The sequence below is a fragment of the Benincasa hispida genome, chromosome 12, assembly GCF_009727055.1.
Source record: "Benincasa hispida cultivar B227 chromosome 12, ASM972705v1, whole genome shotgun sequence".
Taxonomy (NCBI): domain Eukaryota; kingdom Viridiplantae; phylum Streptophyta; class Magnoliopsida; order Cucurbitales; family Cucurbitaceae; genus Benincasa; species Benincasa hispida.
This window is the reverse complement of record NC_052360.1, coordinates 58,126,317-58,149,724: the sequence shown is the minus strand read 5'-3', so window position 1 is coordinate 58,149,724 and position 23,408 is coordinate 58,126,317. Positions and strand designations below refer to the sequence as shown.

Genomic DNA, 23,408 nt, shown 5'->3' with positions numbered 1-23,408 from the left:
GAACTAACTTCAGGCTTCGACAACCACCTCTGATGACAACTCTGGCAACCAACTTTAGGCTTTGACAACCACCTCCGATGATAATTCCAGTGACAAAATTCGGACTCCGACAACCAACTTCGAGCTCTAACAACCTTCGTGCGACCAACTCTGACAACTAATTCTGGCCTCTAACAACCACCTCCGATGACCCAACTTCGATAGCCATCTTCGCACTACCAACTCCCACGACTAATTGGCTTTGACAACAAACTTCGATGATCAACTCTAACAACCACCTTCTTAGGCTCTGACAACCACCTTCAACTACAAACTTCAATGAAAATCACCTTCGATGATCACCTTTAAGCAAGCAACTCTGAAGACCAACTCGAGACTTCGACGACAAACTCTGATAATCGACTCTAATTTCTTCATGTGACTAATTTCGGCTCCGACAGTCACCTATGACTACAATCTCTAGTGAAAATCATCTTCGGTGATCAACTTCGACAACCACTTTCGCCCGACCAACTTCGAGATTCGAAAACCACCTCCAATGACAAACTTCGATAACCAACTCCAATACATCTTCATGTAACCAACTTCAGGCTCCGACAACCACTTCTAACTACAAACTCTAGCAAAAATTATCTTTGATAATCAACTTCGACAACCACTTCCAACTTCTATAAGACCGATGACTGTTAAAGTATGTTGTAAGGTTGTTGATTATATAAAAAATATTGTTTTTTTTTTACATTAAATGCAATATTTATATGTAATGAATTCACATATCAAATGAGTGTTAAGAATATTTAGATGAAAAGTATGTATGTAATTGAAAAGTATGTAATATATAATAAAAAAACTATAAAATAAAATAAAAAAATTTCTAGAATATTTTTCAGCAAGAATTAGTGAAAAATAGAAATTTATTTTCTGATGATCCTCCAAATTAGAGGAAATGAAAGTGAAACTGTTGAAGAAATATGGTGACATTTCATTGTTTGTTACAATGATGGGGGAGATTTAATTTAAAAAAAAATTATAACATAGTAAAAATATAGAGCAACAATAGGAAGAAGAAGAAAAAGAAGAATATGATAATGAAATTCATGAAGAAAAGTAGCTAGAATTAAAAGTTTGAATTCACTTCAGTCTCATTTATTTAACCTTATTTCTACAAGAAATATAATGAGATAATTGTTGTTCATTGCCCAAAAAAGAAAGAAAGAAAAGTTTTAAAAATTAAAAGGAAAAAAAACTGCCATCCATAATTCATTAAAAGAAAAAAAAAGATTAAAATATTGAATAAAAAAATAAAGCAAAAATTGTAATCATAAAAGCACATTATTTAGAGTTCAAAACACTGCATCAAATACTCAGACATATGAACTCACTCAAACCCTCCATAGATATATAAACTCCACAGACATGTAGATATATAAACTCCACAGACATGAACTCCAGACATCCTATCTCAACTCAACGCCCCAAACAACCCCTTAAACATAATCCGCTTGTATATCTCTACATATATGTTTAAGATATAGAAGATAACCTCGGATGTTAGTTTATTGATTTGGTAGTTTAATACTACTAAATGTCGAATAAAATACTTCGGATTTTATTAAATAAATAAATCATTTGAGTTACAAATTTCAGGACCCATGAGATTCAGGACATCAACTTCAATCAAAGTGGGTACTAGATTATTTTCCTGTGTTCAATATATACTCATGTGAGCGAGCGCATTAATATATATAAAAATAACCAAAATTGAGCTCAAAGATTAAAAAATAACCAAATAAAATTAGAAATTCAAGATACGAAATATCAAAATGATATTTATCCTTAAAATAAAAATATTAATTAAGGAGCCATCACTCATTATGGATAATGATTGGCAGATGGACCCAAAAGGTAAAAGGCCAAGGTGTAGCTTTTAATGTTGATGGCTTTGACTTGGAGCTCTTGCAGGTCTCTGACCATGAAATTTCAGAGAAGGTTTAAGGCAGCAACACCATAATTGCAATTGAATTTTTAACAAAGTAACATATTAAAATAAAAGGTAATTGGTGTGAAAAATGGGAAATGTTTTCTAAGGATTTTCAGGTCAAAGCCTGCATTTAATTGAAGAGGCTTTATATTAAATTAGAGAGCAGTGGACAGGGAGAAGTATGTATATAAATGTCTACACCTACATTGCTATATCATAGCAAACATGAGAAATTTTACAAACATTGAATGGATGAGGAAGAGCTCTTGAGAACTTGCCATTGCACTTTAAAATGAGAACATTCTCATTCATTTCTCGTCCTTCAATCAGCTGATAAATGTGTGAAGCTGAAGTTCATCTATGGAGTATCAGTTGCTGAACAGAACTCGGAAGCGAAGCTGAAGTTAATGGCATTATTTTGCCATTTACGGGATTGCTCAATGTTTTGAATCTCTAATCAAGCCCATCCGTTTCCTCTTCCATTGGAGTTATGTCTAGAATCTGAAGAACCTTGGACATAGCTCGACCGCTTCTTCTTGTGTGTTTTCCATGTTATTACACATCGACTCCATTCACTTCCCGACTCGGCCAGGAATTCATGTTTTCTAATACTTGCTCCTTCACACTTTTGTCTATTTGGGGTTGCTTCTAAACCAGAATTGTCTTCACTTGTTCCCTCACTCATTACAGGAACGTTATCATCAAATTCTATCAGCTTATCCTCTGCCCTTGTGCCGGTAATATTGCTGGTTGATGCACTGCCTTCACGTGAGGGAGTCTCTCTTCTATTCCCTTTCATTGAAAGGCTTGGAATTTCTCCATTTTCCACAGCCTTCATCCACTGCAAATCACTCAGTGTGTCAGCATAAATCACCTCCTTTCTTTTTCGTTTTCCAGCGACGCCGAAAATATCTGAACCCTTGTTCTTCTCTTCATTACCTTCGGGTACTGAGTATACCCACTCAGGTACCTCGTGTTCTTCCATCAAGCGAGATCTATATTTCTCCTTCTGTCTTCTTTCTTCATCCATTTTCTCAAACAGCCAAAATTCTTCATCTGATCGAGCTGCAAGGCGATTGATTTCTCTCTCACTTGGCACGTCGGTGCCCAGTGCACTAGTTCCTCTGCGCATAATCTCCTCTAACATCTCTCTCCGGTCTTGAGCTGGAAGAAACAAATGGAGGCAGAACCAAGTGAACGGAAAGGCAAAAAATAAAAAAGCCGAAGGCAGTGTAAATAAGCCATCAAGAAATTCCAGGAAATTTGAGAGAGGGAGAGAGATATAGCGAAAATGCCGTATATTTAATTTTCTGCTTGACATATAAAAATTGGGAACCTCTCAAGTACCAAACAAAAGAAAACAAAAAAATGGATTCAATCACTAGTTTTGAATCAAGGTCATGTTCCCTGTTCCATCGTAATAGATTTTTTTTTTTTATTTATTCATAATTCACAGAATATTTATTAACTAATTTTCTCGCACGTATTTAAATGGACTCTAATTTTCATATTACGATTGTTTGATTGATTACGTTTACTAGGAAGTAAACGTGGCCCAAATGGCATCACAGTAGGTAATTAGATTTAAAAAAGAACAAACCTGTTGAAGTTGTGTTGAAAAGTCCAGCCTGGATAACCTTGGCATCAATCCCCATCTTCTGTTTTGCACGCTCCAGGATAACCTCTTCAACAGATCCAACACTAACCAGGACAAACACCCTTACTTCCTTCTTTTGTCCAATACGGTGAGCTCGATCCTCTGCCTGCTGGTCCATTTGAGGATTCCAATCACTGTCAAAGATAATAACAGTGTCCGCAGTTTGCAAGTTCAAACCCAAACCACCAGCCCGAGTACTCAAGAGAAACATGAAGAATGGGGAGTCTGGAGCATTAAATTGCTTCACTAAAGCCCCTCTTTCTTCAGTTTTCGTTGAACCATCGAGTCGCAGATATCTAAACTCATGGAGCTGAAGATAAATTTCAAGAATGTCCATAAGACGAGTCATTTGTGAGAAAAGCAAGACTCTATGTCCAGCTCTATGTAGCTTTGGGAGTAAACGATCCAGTAGTTCAAATTTCCCAGAAGCTCTGACGATCTCCTCCTTGCGCCAAATATTATAATCTCCCAAAATAAAAAGATATGGATGATTACAACACTTCCTCAGCTGCATCGTTAAATTTTGTAGGGACTTTGATTTGCCAGAACCTGCAAAGCGAATAGTTATTAATTAAACCTGTAAAAAAACTTAAAATACACTGTAACCAAAGAAGGTAAATAAGCTCTGAAGGACACAAAGTTATTCAAACCAAAATATGTAGCGTCATAAGAGGGAATATAGGAATTTAGATAGCATTTTAAAAGCTGACGACATTGTTTGCAATGCAACACAGTGCCTAAGGGTTGAATAGAATGAAATTCCCAAGCTATGCATATACAGGATACCAGTGTCAACTCTGCCAATAGAAGTGACTTGTTGATAGTATACTTTCTGCCATGCTGACATATCACATTTTAGTATGACTTGTGACTTTTCAGGTAGATACTTTTCCACCTCATCCTTTTTCCTCCTCAATATGAATGGCCTAATAACCTAAAGAGAAATATATTAGAAAGGCACGCAAAACCAAAAATGAAAATTTCACTCAAACGTGGAGAAAAGCTAATAGACAATGCTCACATGATGCAGACGGCGAATGATCAATAGCTCTTCTTCATCTGTCAGAGTAACATCACTCCGATCTGCAAATGGTGCATTAAACCACTCCTGGAAGTTCTGGACAGAATTAAATATATGCGGCAGGAGAAAATTAAGTAGGGACCATAGTTCCTGCAAACTGTTCTGGATGGGTGTACCAGTCAAGAGAAGTCTACGTTTGATCTGGTAGCTGCAAACAAGGAAATGCTTCAAATCTATAAAACTCCGATTTCTATATTTTAATCCATAAAGGGTAAATTTTGAAGGAAAAGAACTGGAGGACACAATTGTACAACCTATAGAACAGATTCTGTTCAAGTAAGGTCGTAAATTAAGGCTTGATGTTGAAAAAAGTATCTTCTACAGTTAAAAAAGAACTACCTAAACAAGCTCTTCCGGGAAAAGTGTAATTCTTTAAAAGAGAGAGACATATGTTACTAAAATATTTCAAGCCTAGATAGGAAATAGTATTTGATATTATGAGGAGAAAAGGCATCTCTAGTTCTAGTTCCATACCCTGCAAGTGTCTGTGCAAGAGCACAATCACGATTCTTCAGCCGATGGCCTTCATCAACAATCATATAATACCAGTGTATTTTCTTCAAAAATGATTTATCTCTCATAATGAGATCATAATGTGTAATCAAGACACAAAATTTTCCTTCACTCAATAGCTCCTCCTTTATAGCTTTTCTCTCCTCCTGACGTCCATCATAAAGAACAGCAGCGATACTGGATAAGAAACAAAAAACAAGAATGATTCCAAAGTCAATTTATTCATGCATATATACACATCTTTAGGATTCAAATTCGTCATTCCAATCTGAATACTGTATATTTAACAAGCTACAAAGACGGATACGTACAGCCAAGAGAATGAAAAGAATGTGCAAGGGAAGTGAGTGTAAAAGATGTTCTTCCGTACCTTGGGGCCCATGTTGTGAATTCATGAATCCAGTTTGGCAGTACAGCCTTGGGAGCAACTATTAAATGAGGTCCAGTCACATCCTTGTATTCCATGAGGTAAGCAATCAATGAGATTGTTTGTATTGTTTTCCCCAGCCCCATTTCATCAGCCAATATTCCATTTAAATTGTTATTGAATAATGAAAGCATCCACTGAAGTCCTTCTATTTGGTAGGGCCTCAATTCCCCTCCTTGTAGCATGGAAGGCTGCTCAGTGACCTGTAGAATTGAAATATTAGTCAGATTTCCTCAATTCATACAAAGTTTTAACAGTTCAGTGACATGCAGAATTATAATTATTTGATTCCAAGTTCTTTTAAAACTCTTTGGAAATGTGTTTAAAAAAGAATGCTGAGATCAACTTAAAATAGCATACCAACAAACAAATAGATGAAGATGTAAAAGAGAGACAAGAAAATATAAAACAGAGGATGGGGAATCCCCAGGGGCAATGTCTGAGGAAGTTAGCAATATCTTATACATTATCAGAATGTGCGTAGTATAATATGACCAGTCCTACTGACGTATACTTTTCCTGAATTGAATTTTACTAAATGATCAGAATATTTTCTACTGACGTACACTTTACATTCAGAAAATGAAATTCTTAATAGGATTTCAAGTGTTAACTAAATCCTGACTTCAACATAGTTTAACACGTGGATTATAGAATAGAGAAATGGATTTACCACATAAGTTAAAACCCAATGCAATACATATGAATTTCTTGGGTACCTTTTCTTGAATTGAATGAATGGCAGAGTTATATTGTCGCTGTCCTTCAAGCAAATCACCAGTTTCATCATTTCGGTCAGAATCAATGGCATCTAGATCTTCGTCCATGAGTAGATCTTGAGGAGTTGCATTCTTTGAAGAATCCAACTCGGTTAAATCAACATCAGATTCATCCAAGGTCTCAATGCCATCAGAGAGTTTAGAATCTTTCTGTCTTTGAACGGCAGCACCCAAGTTAACAAGTAGTTTGTTTGTTTCTTCAAGAAGTGTTGTTAATCGTTCGTTCTTGCTCTCCTTAACCAATCTCATGTAAGCTTCTTGATCATCTGCCTTTAGTGCTTGGAACCTCAGTTTTTCTGCCCTTGTAGCACGTTGTCTTTGTCTTCCATGCCATGCCTGTCCAAATATCATGTGATAGAAACTATAACTAACCCTCCCTCCCAACATAAGTAAAACACATTGCAGCCTATTTGTATCAGAATTTAAAGACGGGTCGAAATAGAAGTATCTACTCTGCAAAATCAAAATTAAGATACAGAAAAAATTAAAGAGGCAATACCTGAACTCCGTCATTTCTCTGTTTCCGACGTTTTATAGAAGCTTGAATTTGTAAATGGAATTCACGTACAGCATTCAGTATCTCAGCAAAAAATTTTCTTTTCCTAGTCTCAATTTGGTTCTTCTCCTCCTCTTCTAACCTTGATGTCCTCTGCAAAAATAGGTTTCTTCTATTTCAATAGTATACAACAAGCAATTTCATTGGAGATTATATTTTTTTTCCTTTTGCTTACACAAAATCATATATTTTTCATAATATAATGATTTCTTGAGCTAACACTTTCTCGTAGTCCTCAAAGTTTAGAGCACTTGTTGGATATGCATTTTTTCCCTTTTTTTGTGTGTGTGTGTGTGGATAGGAAGTGATATTTCCTAAGAACAAATACGTAAAGGTGATAGAAAAAGGCACCAACCCAAGGACATGGAATCAGAAAAATTTCTCAGGTTGCATTAAAACAAGCCCTGTACTGAGTAAAGTCCTAAATTTTATGTCCCTTCTTTAAAACTTAATGAGTGGGAGTCTATGATCCCTTTCCAGCCAAAATTTGGATATGCTCTTTTAATCAGCTTTTAATAGCCAAAAACCAGTAAAGTAATTGTTCAAGTAGTAATCTACTAATATAATATATATCTCACACAGTGCATTGGGCCAACTATTCAGAGGAAAGTGAAAGGAAAACAGAATTGATGACCATCAGAGAAAAATAACCTCAGCATCCCGTTTCTTCCGCAATTGATCATCAGCTTCCACGGCAAAAGCATCGCCTACACCATATGGTGGACGGTGCAAACGCATCATGCCCCAATCAAATAATTGTTTGTCTGGATATGCACAAGTTGCTTGAAGCCAGTACTCTGAACTCACATCAGATCGTACCTTTTTTTGCAAATCTAGTAACTGCCATGAAATGACTGTAATCAATCAGTATCAAATGAAACTGTGCACACTGATTTATCAACATCAATACTCGAGCTATGCAACAAATACAACCAATATGGTAACTTTCTATTTTAATGTTTAAGCAAAATTTTGATAATTGTCTACAAAAAAAATGAATAAATAAATACTAAGCGAAGATGAATCAACCTATTATTAACAATCAAATCAAATGTGAAGAATATATTCTACAGCAAGATTACCTTTAATCCGCACAGTTCAAGCAAGCACTTTGTCTGTAAGTCTTCCCCTCTACTTGAAGGTAATTCTGGTTCAATATTATTAAATGAATAAGTACAAATAATGAACCATTTAACGCGCCCTTAACCAACTGCAAATGTATAAAGACATCTCCCAGTCTGGTAGTAATATAGAGCAGTATAATTCATAACCGCTAATGCAGCACAACACATAATGTAGTACTTCTATTCACAGGTTTTTCATCTCAAGTCATAAATAACATTATACTATTTTCCAATTTTGGCATTAAGAGCAATGGCCAGCAAAACACAGCGAGAAGGAAAGTTTAAAACATATCAAATTAATTGAATCACCTTCTAAATCATTCAACCGATGTCGCACGCGACCTCGATACCGCTCTTCTCTCAACTGTTCCAACCCCGAACCAGATACAAAATTCGAACGTTGCTTCACCAAAGCATCTCCAAGGTCAGTCAATAAATCTTCTTGAACAGAATCTCCAACCTCCTCCTAAACAAGATTCAAAACATTGCAGCACACAACTCAGAAACCACACCCAGTGCAACAGTGCAACAATAACAATCAGAAAAACAACGCGGAATAAACCTTTTTCTCTAGATTAGTACCAGTAGAACCTAAATTTCCTATAAATTCATAACATAAGCTCAACCAAGATCTATCTACACGCATTAATAAAAACAATCCAAAGGCTCCACAATCAGCATCCTGCATCAATTAAGCCAAAACACAAAACATGTAGAAAAACAAATGAAGAGAACTCAAAGAAAGCAGAGGAAACCCTAGAGGGAGAGGGATCGAGAATGAGTACCGAATCATTGAGAGGAGTAAGATCCTGGTGTTGAGGAGCGGAATAAATGGAAGAAACAGCTTCAAAGAGGTCGGGAGGAAGAGGAAGATTCCGGGAGAGTAAATTGAGAGCGGAGATGAGGGACCTGGTAGAGTGAAGGTGGTCGAGGGAAGGGAGGTCGGTGTCGAGATGAGCCATATTCATGGCGGGAGAGGAAGAAGAAGAATAAGAGGAAGAAGAAGAAGGGGTTATTTTTATTTATATTTGACGGCTAATTTTGAAGAATTAAAATTGAAAACGAATTAAAATTTTTTTTAAAAAAAAAATCTGGTGTCGCGCGTAAATTGCAAAATTTCTTTTTGGCCTTCGTTTCTTTCTTCCTTCTTCTGTATTTTCTTGTGCGTGCGACTTTGCCAGGAGCCTCAGCTACTATTGCTTCCTCCTATTCTTTGTTTGCTTTGGTTTTATCTTCCGTAACCAAACAGCCCTCTTCCCTCTATTTGAAATGTCCATACTGCCCTTCAAATATCCAATTTTTGTTTCCTTTTTTAAATTAACAAATCACTTTCTATTTGATTTAGAAATTAGTATCTATATTTCCAAATTTATAACAAGGGCATGTTTGGTAATCAATCTAAAAACATACATTTTAAAATAAGAAATTCAATTTTAAAAAAATTGTATTTTATATTTTCAAATATGTGTTTAATGATAGATTCACAAATTGGATTCTAATTTATAAATTTTATTAAATTGTATTCAGTAAAAAGTTTGTATTTATAATCTACCCACTAAATATTAGTTGATTATTAATTTATTTATAAACATATTTTATGTGAAAATTTTGAATAATTATTATTTTGTTATATTATATAATTTATAATACAATACATAATGCATATTTTATTTAAAAAAATAATTGAGTTTACATGCTTTATTTCTAAATGTTTTTCTATTTATTTAATATAATTCTGCATTTTAAAATTTAAAATTCAAAATCTGGATACAATGATAATATAAAAATATTGTTTTCAGATTTTACACAGTTTTGATCACATAATTAAAAAAAAACATATCATTTTTAGAAATGGAATCCAAATTGTCTCCCAAACAAATATTTGCTAAACTTAGTCAATCTGAAAACATAGAATATAATCTATCGTGAAAAGTATCATCAAACTTAATTGTTAATTTGGATTATGTAATGACTTAGTCTTTATAATTATATATATATATATATAATAGCCCTTATTTAGGTTATCAATTTACATGTGTGAAAAAATTCATTAAATCTTAATAGTATTTTTTTTTTCACGATATGGAACATGTAAGGATTGTATCAATATTTATTAAAAGTTCGTAAATTAAATTGTTATATATGTTGAAATATGTGTATTGACTTGTTACAAAGTGAATTTCAAAGACTAAATTGTTATTTCCATGAAAGTTCAACGACCAAAAGTGAATTTTAACTTTCATTTTTAAGCTCTTTTTCAATTTGCATTGCAGTTCTTTTTTCTTTAAAAAAAATGTTAAAATATCATTTTGATCCCTTTTTTTTCTTTGGGTACAATATAGTGGGGAATTTGAATAACAAATCTCTTAATTGCTAACACGTGTCATATGTAAGTCAATTTGCACTCACTTGGACCCATTTTGCTCTTGTTTATTTGGTTTCCATTTTATTTTGAGTTTGTATACTTCCAATCCAATTCATCTTAAAAACCATATATGATGTTAGTCTATTATTACTTTATATTTTTGAAAGATTGCCTCTATCAACATTTCTTTTATAAAATTTGAAAATACATTCTCATAGTATTTTTTTTTTTTTCATGAAAATTATGAAAAAATATTTTAAATGATAAAACTGTTGATAATAGAATAACATCACAGTCTATTTGCGACCGATCGTAATAGACTGTGATAGACTAATATCATTGTGATTTACGATATAGATAAATACAAATAGTAGTTTATCACGATCTATTGTGATTTATCGTAGATAGATAGAGAAATTTTACTATATTTGAAAATATTTTAGTTCATTTTCCTATATTTGAAAACACCTGAAAATTAGTGGTATTTTTTCATTTATTTCAATAAAAAAAAAAATGGTCTTTGGAGGACTAAATTTAAAATTTATTAAAAATATGAAGATTAACTTTGAACAATTAAATGTATAGAGACCAAAATAGTAATTAACTTTAAAAATACTTTAGTTTATATACTTTCAATCTTTTTTTTTAATCTTTTATTTTAGACTATGGTCTTTCCATATTTATTTATTTAGTCTATACCTTCGAAACTTTTTGTATTGTAAATATTTTTAAAATTTTTCTATTTATAAAATTTTCTTAAATTTTCAACGATTTTTCTTTATTTTATTTTATTTTATTTTATAATTTAGTCTGAAGAAAAAGGATGCCAACTAAATTTACAATACCAATACTGCAGCAACTAATTTACCTAACTATTGTACCTTCTCAGTACTTCCACACAATTAGTCAAAAAGGTTCCAATATCATATAAAAAAACATCTTTAATTATCCTCACTTCGAGGAACGCAATAATTATTTTATCATATGTATATGCTAAATTTAATTTTTCAAAAAAATTAATTGATTTGACGAGAAATTACAAAGCTGCAAGTGGGAAGTCGCAGGTTCGTATGAGAAGTTTCTAAGATCAAAAAATGAAAATATAAGATGTGAATGATTCTGGGGAGGCTTAAATCCCATTTGGGTTTTGTTTTAATATAAAGAAGGAACTTTGGAAGATTAGGCAAAATGTAATAACCATTACTAAGTAAGATGCTGCTATAACATTTGTTGTTGTAATACATAATTTATTTATGGTTCAACTTTACAAGTGATTCTATGAGAAGAAACCTCAAAATCTAAGAAAATTATGGTTGTATTATCTTTTGTACGCAGTGTTCTAGCCTCCCCCAACAAAAAATTCGCAACCTTTTCCGCTGAATTTTCTGCACTTATGGAGTATCTCTCCCTAGCCTGCAGCACAACAATCCACACAATCCACAATCATTTGCTCAGTTGAAACTCCAAAACAAGTGAAAAGAGAAAAAGGGAGGGAAAAAAATGGTACCTGAAGGACCAGCTGAATTGCCTTCTTCACACCAATCACATCCCAAAAGCCATCACTGTGATTATCGCAGAATCATAAGTTGAGTTTCCAACTTTAACAGAACAAAGATTATGGAATTGAACTGTTCTTGTGGTTATTTCCCTCCTTTTCCTATTGCTATTTCTCATTTCCCTTGATGAAAAGTTTCAAACGTGTATGAAAGGGTTTTGAGCACGTTAAATTACATGCTTAGTTCCTCAACTTTTAGGTTTGTGTCTATTTAGTCCATAAACTTGCAAAAGTGTTAGTAGGTTCATGAACATTTACGTTTATATCTATTTGGTCAATAAGCTTTAAAAAGTGTCCAATCGATTCTTAAACTTTCAATTTTGTGTCCAAGTCCCACCAAATTAGCAATTGTATCTAATAGTCATCAACCTATTCAACATTTATGAATAACATTTTTTAAAATTCATAGAACTACTAGATACAAAATTGAAAGTTTAGATTCTTATTAGACACATAAATCTTAGTTTTATATCTAGTACAACAATTGGTTTTCAAAATTTGTTAATATGTCAGTTGTCAGATTAGACATTTCTCAAGTTCAATGATCTATTAGAGTCAAAATTAAAAGTTTTAAGGACTAAATTTGCCATTTAACATTTTGAATAAAAACCAGCATGGATTCATTCAGCTCCCCAACCCCCCATTTTTTTTCTTTTTCATGGCATTTAGTGTTTACTATAACAGAAGAAGGAGGTCATATTAATCGCAAGTTAAAATCACCTTGCCATCACTGCAAAAGCTTTGCTTCCTTGATCTACGTGGACAACTTCACTTATATAAGGTTCTGAACTGAAACGATGGTCTTGTTGTTTAAGAAACTTGTCACCAAGCATCCTTGCAAGGTTCAAGCCTGAGGCAAGGAGGTAAGGTGTGAACAACGTCTAACATTAAAACATATAACTATTTGCTAGTGTTAAGGACAATTTTTTCGTTACCGCACAAACGTGTCTCTCCATCTTTCAATGGTTCTCCTGCTCGTTCTATTCGGAGTCTTTCTGAATCACTAGTAATTCTGTGATCTTCTGTCATCTTCATCTGCTTCCCATGAACACTGGAAGAAAAAGAAAGAGAGAAGAAGAAGACGACATCAACATAAGTTAAAAGATAAAATAAAATAAAAAGCCTTATCCAGGAACGGTGAAAAACCAACTTTTTTCCTTACTTTAAGAGTGATTTAAAATGAAAAAGGATGGAGAAGCGGAAATGAAGTCATTTCTGCTCACAAAAACGGTAATAATGCGGGGGCCATAATTTTCTACCTCACAACAGAAACAACTTGAAATCCTTCCAAGTAACTATAACATGTCCTCTTTTCTTTTTCTCTTTCAACCTTGTTTTAATTATTATTTTTAATTTCCCCTATGGCATACAAATGGCTGCCTCCGATTCAATAATACTCAGCATTCTGGCCGACCAATACATAAACAAGTAAAAGTATAAACACATACTTCAGAACACAAGCAGAGTCCCCAACATTCGCACATTGCACAAAGTAATTTTCATCACCATCAGCCCAAACTAAAAGCACCGTGGCTGTACAACCCTGGAAAGAGATTGGTTGGAGCCATTAATACTAAAACAACTGTTGCCAACAACGATACTAACAAGGTTAATAATAATAATAATAAATAAATAAATAACCCTTTGCGCATACAGAGTAAGAGATTCTATTTCTAACAAAAAAAAACATATATATCATTCATAAATTTATATTTCTCACATAAATGCAAACCCATTATATTACACAAATTTGTTTTTATATAGCATAGTTTGAACGATGTATTTCTGTCATGTACAGGTAGAAAATTCCTTGAAAAAGGACATGCTGCAGTGTCTATGCACCTTGTGTCATGCTTCTATTGATAAACAATATTTGGGACAAGAATAAAGAAATTAAAACAAAATACATATCAATGCTCCACAGCAATACTAAAAATAAATTCATTAAGGGAAAGTGAAGAAACCTCATAATAGTGATGCATGCAAGCTTCAGTCTGAGAAAATGCTTCCCTAAGAACATCTGAAGCATCACGAAGAGCTACTACCCTCTCCCTTTTCAGTGGATCAGATAGAATTGTGGCAACCTTCTCCGGTAGCATCCTAGAAATAGAAATATTAACAATTAGTACAGTAGCATGTAAAAGCCCACCACTCAAGTGACGAAAAAAGGAAACTACAAGTCTTCAAATATATATATATATATAAACTTATTTGTAAGAAACCAAACTTTCATTGAGAAAGAATAAAAGGAATACAAGGGAAAACAAAGGACAAGAGGGAGCCCAAAAGGAAGTACAAAAGGGGGCTCCAAGATCAAACCAATATCACAATCAAACCAACAAGCCTTCAAATATTTGAATGCACATATTCTCATGTCAAGGTCAAACAGGACAGAAAGTATGACGCCATACTATCTACATACAAACTGAAGTTCCAGAAAACTGTACACATACTTCTGTGACTAGTCAATTTGACATTTCCATACAAGGCACCCTTGGCAGAAGCCGCAAAACCATTCAGAGAACAATTTTTAATAAGTTCACTAAGTTTTCTATCTAAGGGTACATACATCATGAACGCCTAACTGAAGTTTCTGGAAAGTCTCCTCTGATTTGTGGTATTCAAATCTTAAATATCTTCAGGTTTCTTTCAGATTCACTATGAAAGGAATAATTATTAGCAACAACGCCGAAGTTTAAAACAGATACTAACTCGCTAGCAGATTTGGCAGCCGCTACTCCACTATGTCCATCGCAGATACCAAAAACTCCAAACTGCCAGATAAATGTCCATGCAAGATAAGCCATTTTGGTATGCATGTGAACAAATAATAATAATAATAATAATACATAAATTGCCAACACCAAAACCTGATCAACCCCAGGAAGAGGCCATTGATAATAGCAAACATCTTCCATGGCAAGCTTCTTTCCACCTCGACGTAAAGCCATTGGATCTGATGCCAAACCAACTCCAAAGGGAATATGGTTCTCAATCTGAGATGTAATATGAACCTGCCAAAGATGTAAAATAATAATATTAAAAAAAATAATAATCTATTCAGCGTTGTGATAGAAACAGATAGCTCCACGCACTACAATAATAGCATTTGCCTTCTATAACCTGGATTGTGTTCCCCTCCTATGTGCGTCTCAACAAATGTCACATAACAACTACCTGACTGTCCAACATTTGGTATTGAGAAACCTAAGATTTTAAATATCCGATACAGGAAGCTTCGCGGTTACAACCCATGACCACTAAAAACAAATGGCCTTACAGTTTTCTAACCCACTATTAAGCCAACACAAGATAGTTACTACTATAATGACTATATGAAGTAACAAATACAGGGCACAAGTAAACTTACATACACTTTGGAGGTTGTACCAAGAGTTATAACATCTCCACTTGCAAGCTCAACTGGGTCACCCCAATGTCTACTTCCAGAGTCAGGATTGTTGATTGGTCTAGAATTTAATAAGGTCCCATTTAAGCTACCCAGGTCCACAAGCTCCCATTTCATATTCTGCATACAAATTAATAGTTTAGTAATAAGCAGAACAGCACATAAGTAAGACAAAGATAAATGTAGATTATAATACGACGACGAACCACTATAGCAATATTTACAAGACAAAGATAAATGTAGATTATAATTCGATGATGAACCACTATAGCAATATTTACATTTGGATTCCATTTTATCAAGGCATGCTTCCCTGAGACTTCTGAATCTTTCAGCTGTAAATCACTAGGAGATACTCTTCCAAGAGTCAATGGGAGCCCAGACGTGCTTGCAGAATGTATTGAATAATGCAGTCCACGAGAAGGACCGGAGGTGACCTCCAAAGTGAGGTAACTTCCTGCACTTCTAACAGAAAGATATGAAGGTATGTTTTACATACTCGCATACACTACATTTGATAATAGCCTCACTGAATAAACAATTGAGATGAGAAATTACTTCCATGTGAGATATCTTGACTTGCAATTTCGTGGAGTTGATCACTTCCTGGGCTCAGTTTTGCATGTTTTTGAACTTCTGGAATCTGGTTTGCAAAGTAAGTACGTTTAAGGGTTTGACCAACTGAAATAACTTCTAAAGGATCAGGAGCTACATCTGGAACCAATCTATCACCTGAGAGAAATGAATAGATCACCCAAAAAAATGAAAAATTAATAAACCATACACAGTCAGGAAGATGCTTGACGGAAATTGACACAGCAGAGTCAAATACCCTGACTTAAATGGGGAGATAAAGGTGGCAGTCTTTGTTTATGACTCAGACCATGTAGTCTTGGGGACCGAAAATGTCCATCAGTTTGAAGTGCGCCCTCTAGATCATAATCTCTGGGAAGCTCACTGGATTGGTTTTGAGTGTCATCCGCAGCATCAGAGACGAGAGGTCTCTCGAGGTCAGGAACCTGAAAGAAAACATTGGAGGTAGCGACACGTAAAGAAAATCAAGAAGATGGCAGCATCATATATCAAATAACCAAGAATACACGATCTTAGCAACCATGGTCGCATCCCATGATATTCTTATCATTTTTAAAAAATAAATGAGATAAAAAAATCACTGGGTATTCTACTTTTCAGAAATTGGAAAATAGTAGTAATAATACTAATAACAATAATCAATAATAAAATATTTTAGAAACTAACATCTTTACAAATTTTTGAAACCTTGAATATCTTTAAAACAAACATATAAAATAATTATCGGTTTCTCTTCATTTTAAAAATTAATTAAATAACAAATAATGTAAAACATGTACAATAAATTAATATTTTTAGTTCTGGTAGAGGTTGAAGCTAGATTCAAACCTCCTAAATATGAAAGAAGTTTTTCATTTCATGCCCATTCTAAATCAAATCTTCAAACTCTAAGAAATATCTGATGTGATCTTGCAATCTTTAAAACATATATTTTGAAAAGTAATTCCATATTGAAAAATAAAGTGGGTTTTTTTTATCTCTTGAGAAATTGAAAACCAAAATCTCGCCTGATAAATGCCAAGCAACAAGGACGAATCAAGTCATTCAAGACTCAAAACATGTTGTCATCAATTATCATTGCGGGTGAGGGTGGGTGACGAAAGTTTAAAAAATCATATTTGAGCTAACAGAATCTCGTAAGAGCCGAATACAGCTATAAGGAAGCTAAGGAAGGAGCTCGCTAAGGGAAGCCACATACACAAAACCATTAGCTATAAACACAACAGAAGAACCATAAATTATTTTCACATAATAGATTCCAATAAATCACTGCTAACATTTCCAGATGAAAATCAACCCCGCACAAACAAAATCCAGAAAATATACAATTACAAAACCAATGCCCACGAATAAAAAAAACTTCGAACCAAACAATCAACACCCATCAATTTAAAATTCACCCCCATCATAGGAAATGAACCCATCAATCCAAAAACAAAAGTACAAGAAGCTTGATCGCATCATAGCCCAACTCAAAAAAACCTCAAAAAATTCCATACATTGGACAAACCAAACGCAGCAAGAATTCATATCATTCCAATTCAAATTCTACAACGTATCGGCAATCAATCGGCACCATTACAGAAATAATGCTATAGGGGGGAAGGAACAACAGAAACGAATAAAAACAAACAGATAATAAAGTGATTGATGAGGGGAAAAAGACCTTGATAGTGCGAGAACGGGAATAAGAAAAGAAACGCCATGGTTTGCAGGCAATGAGGAGGAGGAGGATGATGAGAAGCAACATAAGGAGAAGAACAACGACAATGTTCCCTGGTATCGCCATCGTCATCGCTCTCTCTCCCCTGTGAGGAAACAGATTTGCCTGGCCCTGGGGCTTTCGCGAGAAGGTCGCTTTGAAATGGTCGCAACTCCCACATCGCTCTAAATCAAAATTTTCCATTTTCTTGCTTTAGTAAATAATTAAAAATGGTTGGGTTTTAAATTTTTAATTTCATTTTAGTCCCTTTTGACTTGTAAATTTATCTTATTCTAGTCCCTAACTTTTCAAAATATCCTTTTCTTATCCTAAGTATCGCTTTGTTACCGCATCATCAAAGCAAGAACCTAAACCAATTGTGAAAATTATAATTAGATATCGAATAACTAAGTCCATTGTTTCGAAAATCCAATACATTTCAAGTCAGTTGTGATTTGGGTCAAGGAAGATATTAGGATTAAGCACATATAAGACCCAAAGAAACTCTATAAATAGAGGTTTTACCCATTCATATTTGAGAGGTTAGAAGAACTAAAGGTTAAAGAAGCTTTGAAGATTCAAAACTTGAAGCTCATAAGCTCTCAGACTTAAAAACTAGAAGATTGAAGCTTCAAAGGACGATCCAAGATGATCAACGAGCTAGAAGCCCATCAAAGTTGATTCAAACTAAAAGGTTGCCAAAAAGGTCATCAAACCTAAAAGTCGATAATCCAAGAAGATCAACACGTTTAAGTATTAAAGTTTACTTTTCAAGGGAAATCATCAAATGATTAAATATTAGAGATTGTACTTAGGCTCACCATACTGAAATCAATACAAATATCAAGTTCAAATTCAATGAATCAAATTTCTTCGAAAATCTTGTCGAACACACATTTATTCTATTTTAATCCTTGAATTTTTAAGACTTCATCTGTTAACAATTTTATTTTTAGTTTTCTTTTTTTAAACTATGCTTGTTTTGTTCTAAATTTCACAATATAATTATATTTTTTATTGAAAAAATACTTGAATTTTTAGTCAAATTCTAAAATTAAAAAGAACATACACTCTTGAAAATTATTTTTTATAGCTTTGAAATTTTAGCTTGTTTTTTAGAAACATTATTGCAAAATGAATAACGAAACGATTAAATTTATAGGGAAAAGCAATGTTTACTAACTTAATTTTCAAAAATCAAAATTAAAAAACAATCCATTTGTTATTTTCTATGTTACTCTTTTATCTTAAATTTACCTTGTCTATCTTTGTCTTATCAGGCTTGCTTGTATTAGCATATTAGTATACATCTCAAAATTGCAATCATTAACTTTTTTCTAAGAGAATAAAAGTTTTTTTTTTTTTTTTGAGAAATTAAAAACGAAAACATATATTTTAAAAATTTGAAAATAAATCAGAACAAACTTGAAAGTAAAACGATTAAGATAAACATACTGAAGATTTATTTGATATTATGAGAATTTTAAGGATCGATACAACACAAAAAATATGATTTGAACCAAGTTTATAATAATTTACCATGTTAAATTAAATTAACTTGCTTTTCTCGTAAACAAACTCATCCTGCTCTCATTAATTTTTTGTTCATTATATTTTTTCCGAATTATTACATTACAACTAGGTGAGATTCAAATCACCGGCCCCTTAAGAAAGCTAAGGACTCACACGTTTGCGAAGAGTAAAGCAATTAGAAAAGATAAAACTTAAAAGAAAACAAATCGTTGATGTGACTTTTTTAGGTCAAACTATTGTTTTTAATTCACGTACTTCAAAATTATTTAATTTTAGTTATGTAGTTTTAAAAAAAAAAAAATCATAAATTCAGTATCTCAAAATTAATTTTTATCTAAATTAATTAAATGATTACAATAGTTTTTTACTATGTGAATATATATCTAAAATTTTGTGGTGAAAATATTAGTAAATAATAAAAAAAACAACAAACTAGCAGCAAAAACTAAATTTAAGATTTATCCAATATAATATGACTAAAATTAGACATTTGAAAATATATGTCTAAAATTTAATCATTTTCAATATATATGTACCAAAATGGTATTTTAAACTATTTATTTTTTTTCGATCCTACTTTTAATGTTAACCTTATTACTTTATTGTCTTGGAATTTTATGAATACCAATCTGGTTAAATTATTTCAAGAAAAACATATATAAAAGTTCCTAACTTTAATTTTTGCATTTATTAGATCTTTACAATATCTAAAAATAATAATAAAATATAATCGTTTATATACTAATTTAAGCACAAAATTTAAAGTTGTTGTTTTAAACAAAAATTCATTAAAACGCCGAAATGAACCACCAAAACGACTACATAAATCCAATTCAACAATAAGAGGGAAAACATAAGCTCGAAAGACCCTTTTTTTTAAAAAAAATAATATAATAATAATAATTTTATTATTATTATTAGGAGAACCATAAGAAGATGCCAAAGATGTTAACTTGTAGGCAACAATGTTGTCTTCCATAAGAATTTTACAAAATTTTAAAGATGAGATCCAACACCGACATTTAGTCAAAATATTAACTTTTTCAAATTTAGTTTTAGGCTTTTTTTTTTTTCGTGAAATCTCTGTAATTTTAACACGAGATTGTACTAACTTACCATATATCATATAATCTTTCCAAATTTTATATATTTTTAAATTTTCTCTTCGATTATTTTTACCAAATCTTATATCAAACTTTTACATAATTTTTCAAAGGGAAAATACCTCTGTGATCTTTAATTTTGGGAGATAGGAGTCCCTCATATTTAAAATTAATCAATTTAGCCCCTAAGTTTTCAAAAGGGGAATAAAATAGATGAAGGAAATATTAAAAAAATATATTTTTTTCCAACTCATCTTGCCACCTCATCTAGTCAATTTTTTTTAATCCAAAGTTAATGACTTTTTTTTTTAAGGACTTTTTAAACGTATTTTTGAAAATTTAGAAATTAAATTGGCTCATTTCAAACATTATGGACTAGACACATCTATTTCTCAAAGCTCATGGATATTTATCCATTTTTCAAATATTTACCTTAATTTTTGTTTCTGTGGTTATATGAATTTCTAAATTTACAAATGAATTTACCAATTATGATTTTTTAGATGGATCTCAATGGCACTATGGTTTCTAAATTTTGTAAAAGATCAAATTTTGCAAATAAAAAAAACTGAGAAAATATAAAGAATATAGATTAATTTGCATAAGATTTGACCGATAAAGTCCAAATGTATAGAATCTCAAAAACCTAAAATAATCGACACAAAAAGTTAAATTTGCATGTAAATTTTAGTAGTCCATCTCAAGTAAGATGGACAAAAAAAAATTTATTGTAATGAATTTATTTAAAAAAAATGACCTATTTTAGAAGATGAAAACTCGAGGAAGCTATTACGGTCCATATTTCTATATATTTGCTTCATCTCATTTCTTAAAAAGAAATATTGTTCCATAGTTCAACCATTCTAGAACTTCTATTTTTAACTTTAAGGACAGATTTTCAATTCTCAAATACTCTTAAAAAAAAAATAATAAAACCATTAATAAATTATGTTAATAAATTATTATATATAATCAAATCGAATACAATCGTGGCAGGTCGAGACAGGTGGGCCCCACAAATCATAACATGCCGATCGTGATTCACGGAAGTCAGAAGCGGGCCGATACCTGATGCTCGTGATACGGTTCTGGGCGGAAATAACCAATTGGACCTTTCTTTAAAACCTAATGGGCATTTTAAATTTGGCCTTTTTATGATGAAACTTTATGATAAGAAATTATCTTCGATTTTTAAATAATTAAGACCCCAATAATCAGTTTATATTTTTTTTAATATTTAAAAATTAAATCCATTTTTCACACTCATTTACAATAGTTTGAATATTTAAGTATAAGAGTTGAATTCTTAGCCAATTTTAAAAAACAAAAACAATTTTTTAAAAATTATAGTCTCGTTTGGAAATTATTTCTTTTTTTGTTTTTGGTTATTGAAAATTAAGCCTATTTTATCCTTATTTCTTATAATATTTTGCATCTTTTTTAAATGTAATGGTTAGTTTTTTTTCCCTTCAAAGTTTGGGTTGTTTTTTAAACAATTGGTAAAAAGTCGTTAACAAAGAAAGAAACTTGGAGGTGGAAGTAATGCTTATAGGTTTAATTTTTAAAAACAAAAATAAAAAAATCTAATGGTTACCAAACAGCTGTACTTTTTTTTCTTTCAAAAGTTGGCTAAGTTTTTTAAAAATAGGTAAAAGTAGATAAAAATAATAATAATTTTAGAGGTGAAAGTGGTATTTGTAGGCTTAATTTTTTAAAAAATAAAAATAAAAAACCACACACACGTGAAGGAGAAACTATAAATGAAATTTTAGTTCAACAATATGTGAGATAAAAAAATCTAAATTCCTAACATCTTGGTCGATGATATTTATGTGAATTTCAACTCTCGACTTTAATATAAGAAGTACATGTCAATTACTTATGAGTTACGCTTACGTTGATGTACAAATTTCAAATAGCTATATTATCGTGACCTAATTCAACAATTGGTCATTTAGTATACTTCAAAAGAAAAAAAAAAAAAAAAAACTCATAAAGAAGGTCTTTGGCGGAATAGTTTTATTTTCAAAATTTGCATGGTGTTGCTTTTATATGTCACTATTGTTTTTCCTCTTTCAAAATGCTAAAAACTATTGAAAGTCATCTAATACTTTCTTCAAGTTCATCCGTTTGTTAATTTTAAGGTTTAAAATATAAATTATCGATCGAGATTAGTATTTCTCACTTCATGTATTGAGGTTTAAATTTATTGTTAGGTTAAAAAAAATGTATTCGATATAATTATATGAGTGAATCTTCTAAGATAAAATGAGCTAACTCAATTCATATATTATTAAAAAAAAATATATTGTTGAAGTTCATTTCCCCTTTTCATAATATTTTACATTTTAATACATAAAACACAACTCATATAATACAAAAATTTAAATTTTTGCGTTATTCTAAAAAAAAAGTAAAACAAAAGAGAAAAAAGAAACATAATCGCAAATAATAAAAATAATGGTCAAAATGAGCATAGGGATTCTCCCATCCAAATAATAATAATAATAATAAAAAAAAAAAATTCGATTCGTATTTCGCACTTACTTTCAAAAAAAGAATATTAAACCATCATCCTCTAATATGCAACCTAACGAATTTCGTCTCGTAAAAAAAGAAAAATCATAATTAAGTACCAAATTTCCATAACAAACTTGAAAATATTATTCCACCTAAGCTATCAATAACAAAATAGAAACTATATACTAATTGAATCAATTAATAGTCGGTCAACACAATAGATTCAACCTTAAACAAATATTTTGAATAATAATAAAAAACACTTTTTTAATTAAAGGAAAAAAGGTTTATAGAATTGTCAATCATACCTTATTGGTGGTAGGATGTGAATGGAGATCTTCAACTTGAACCATTCTTTAATATTTTTTTTAGAAATGCTATAAAAAATTATATATGTTAAGAGAAGAACCAAATTTATAAAGCTATATATTTTTTTAAATAATAATAATTATTATTAGGCTATTTGTTACAAACATAAAATACATACTAAGAATGGAAGTGGAAAGAAT

At 31.9% G+C, this 23,408-nt stretch overlaps 2 protein-coding genes across 2 annotated transcripts; both read right to left on the bottom strand.

Moving 5' to 3' along the window:
• Positions 1-2,047: 2,047 nt before the first annotated feature.
• On the bottom strand, positions 2,048-9,308 carry LOC120067222 (probable ATP-dependent DNA helicase CHR12). The gene is made up of 12 exons (XM_039018734.1): positions 8,904-9,308; positions 8,428-8,584; positions 8,077-8,141; positions 7,646-7,834; positions 6,938-7,087; positions 6,379-6,774; positions 5,603-5,862; positions 5,194-5,409; positions 4,660-4,867; positions 4,425-4,572; positions 3,582-4,187; positions 2,048-3,145 (listed from the first exon to the last, which is right to left on the bottom strand). The coding sequence occupies exons 1-12, from the start codon at positions 9,084-9,086 to the stop codon at positions 2,439-2,441; spliced, it is 3,285 nt and encodes a 1,094-aa protein (XP_038874662.1). The 5' UTR covers positions 9,087-9,308; the 3' UTR covers positions 2,048-2,438.
• Positions 9,309-11,662: 2,354 nt separating this feature from the next.
• On the bottom strand, positions 11,663-17,942 carry LOC120068529 (protein phosphatase 2C 70). Its single transcript, XM_039020334.1, has 13 exons — positions 17,708-17,942; positions 16,280-16,466; positions 16,006-16,179; positions 15,729-15,904; positions 15,409-15,567; positions 14,909-15,052; positions 14,751-14,812; positions 14,003-14,138; positions 13,487-13,581; positions 12,974-13,089; positions 12,759-12,888; positions 11,991-12,045; positions 11,663-11,896 (listed from the first exon to the last, which is right to left on the bottom strand). Exons 1-13 carry the CDS (start codon positions 17,834-17,836, stop codon positions 11,735-11,737), a joined length of 1,725 nt encoding a protein of 574 aa, XP_038876262.1. The 5' UTR covers positions 17,837-17,942; the 3' UTR covers positions 11,663-11,734.
• Positions 17,943-23,408: the final 5,466 nt, after the last annotated feature.

What these genes read in the sequence shown, in the direction of transcription:
- LOC120067222 (XM_039018734.1), bottom strand. Translation starts at nt 9,086, where the DNA reads ATGAATATGGCTCATCTCGACACCGACCTCCCTTCCCTCGACCACCTT. An exon ending in TTGAACTGTGCGGATTAAAG is followed by an intron (nt 7,835 to 8,076) that starts GTAATCTTGCTG and finishes ATTTCATGGCAG; the next exon opens with TTACTAGATTTGCAAAAAAA. An exon ending in GGAAGAAACGGGATGCTGAG is followed by an intron (nt 7,088 to 7,645) that starts GTTATTTTTCTC and finishes CTATTTTTGCAG; the next exon opens with AGGACATCAAGGTTAGAAGA.
- LOC120068529 (XM_039020334.1), bottom strand. Translation starts at nt 17,836, where the DNA reads ATGACGATGGCGATACCAGGGAACATTGTCGTTGTTCTTCTCCTTATG. An exon ending in ATCTCCCCATTTAAGTCAGG is followed by an intron (nt 16,180 to 16,279) that starts GTATTTGACTCT and finishes CATTTCTCTCAG; the next exon opens with GTGATAGATTGGTTCCAGAT. An exon ending in TGGAGAGACACGTTTGTGCG is followed by an intron (nt 12,889 to 12,973) that starts GTAACGAAAAAA and finishes TCCTTGCCTCAG; the next exon opens with GCTTGAACCTTGCAAGGATG.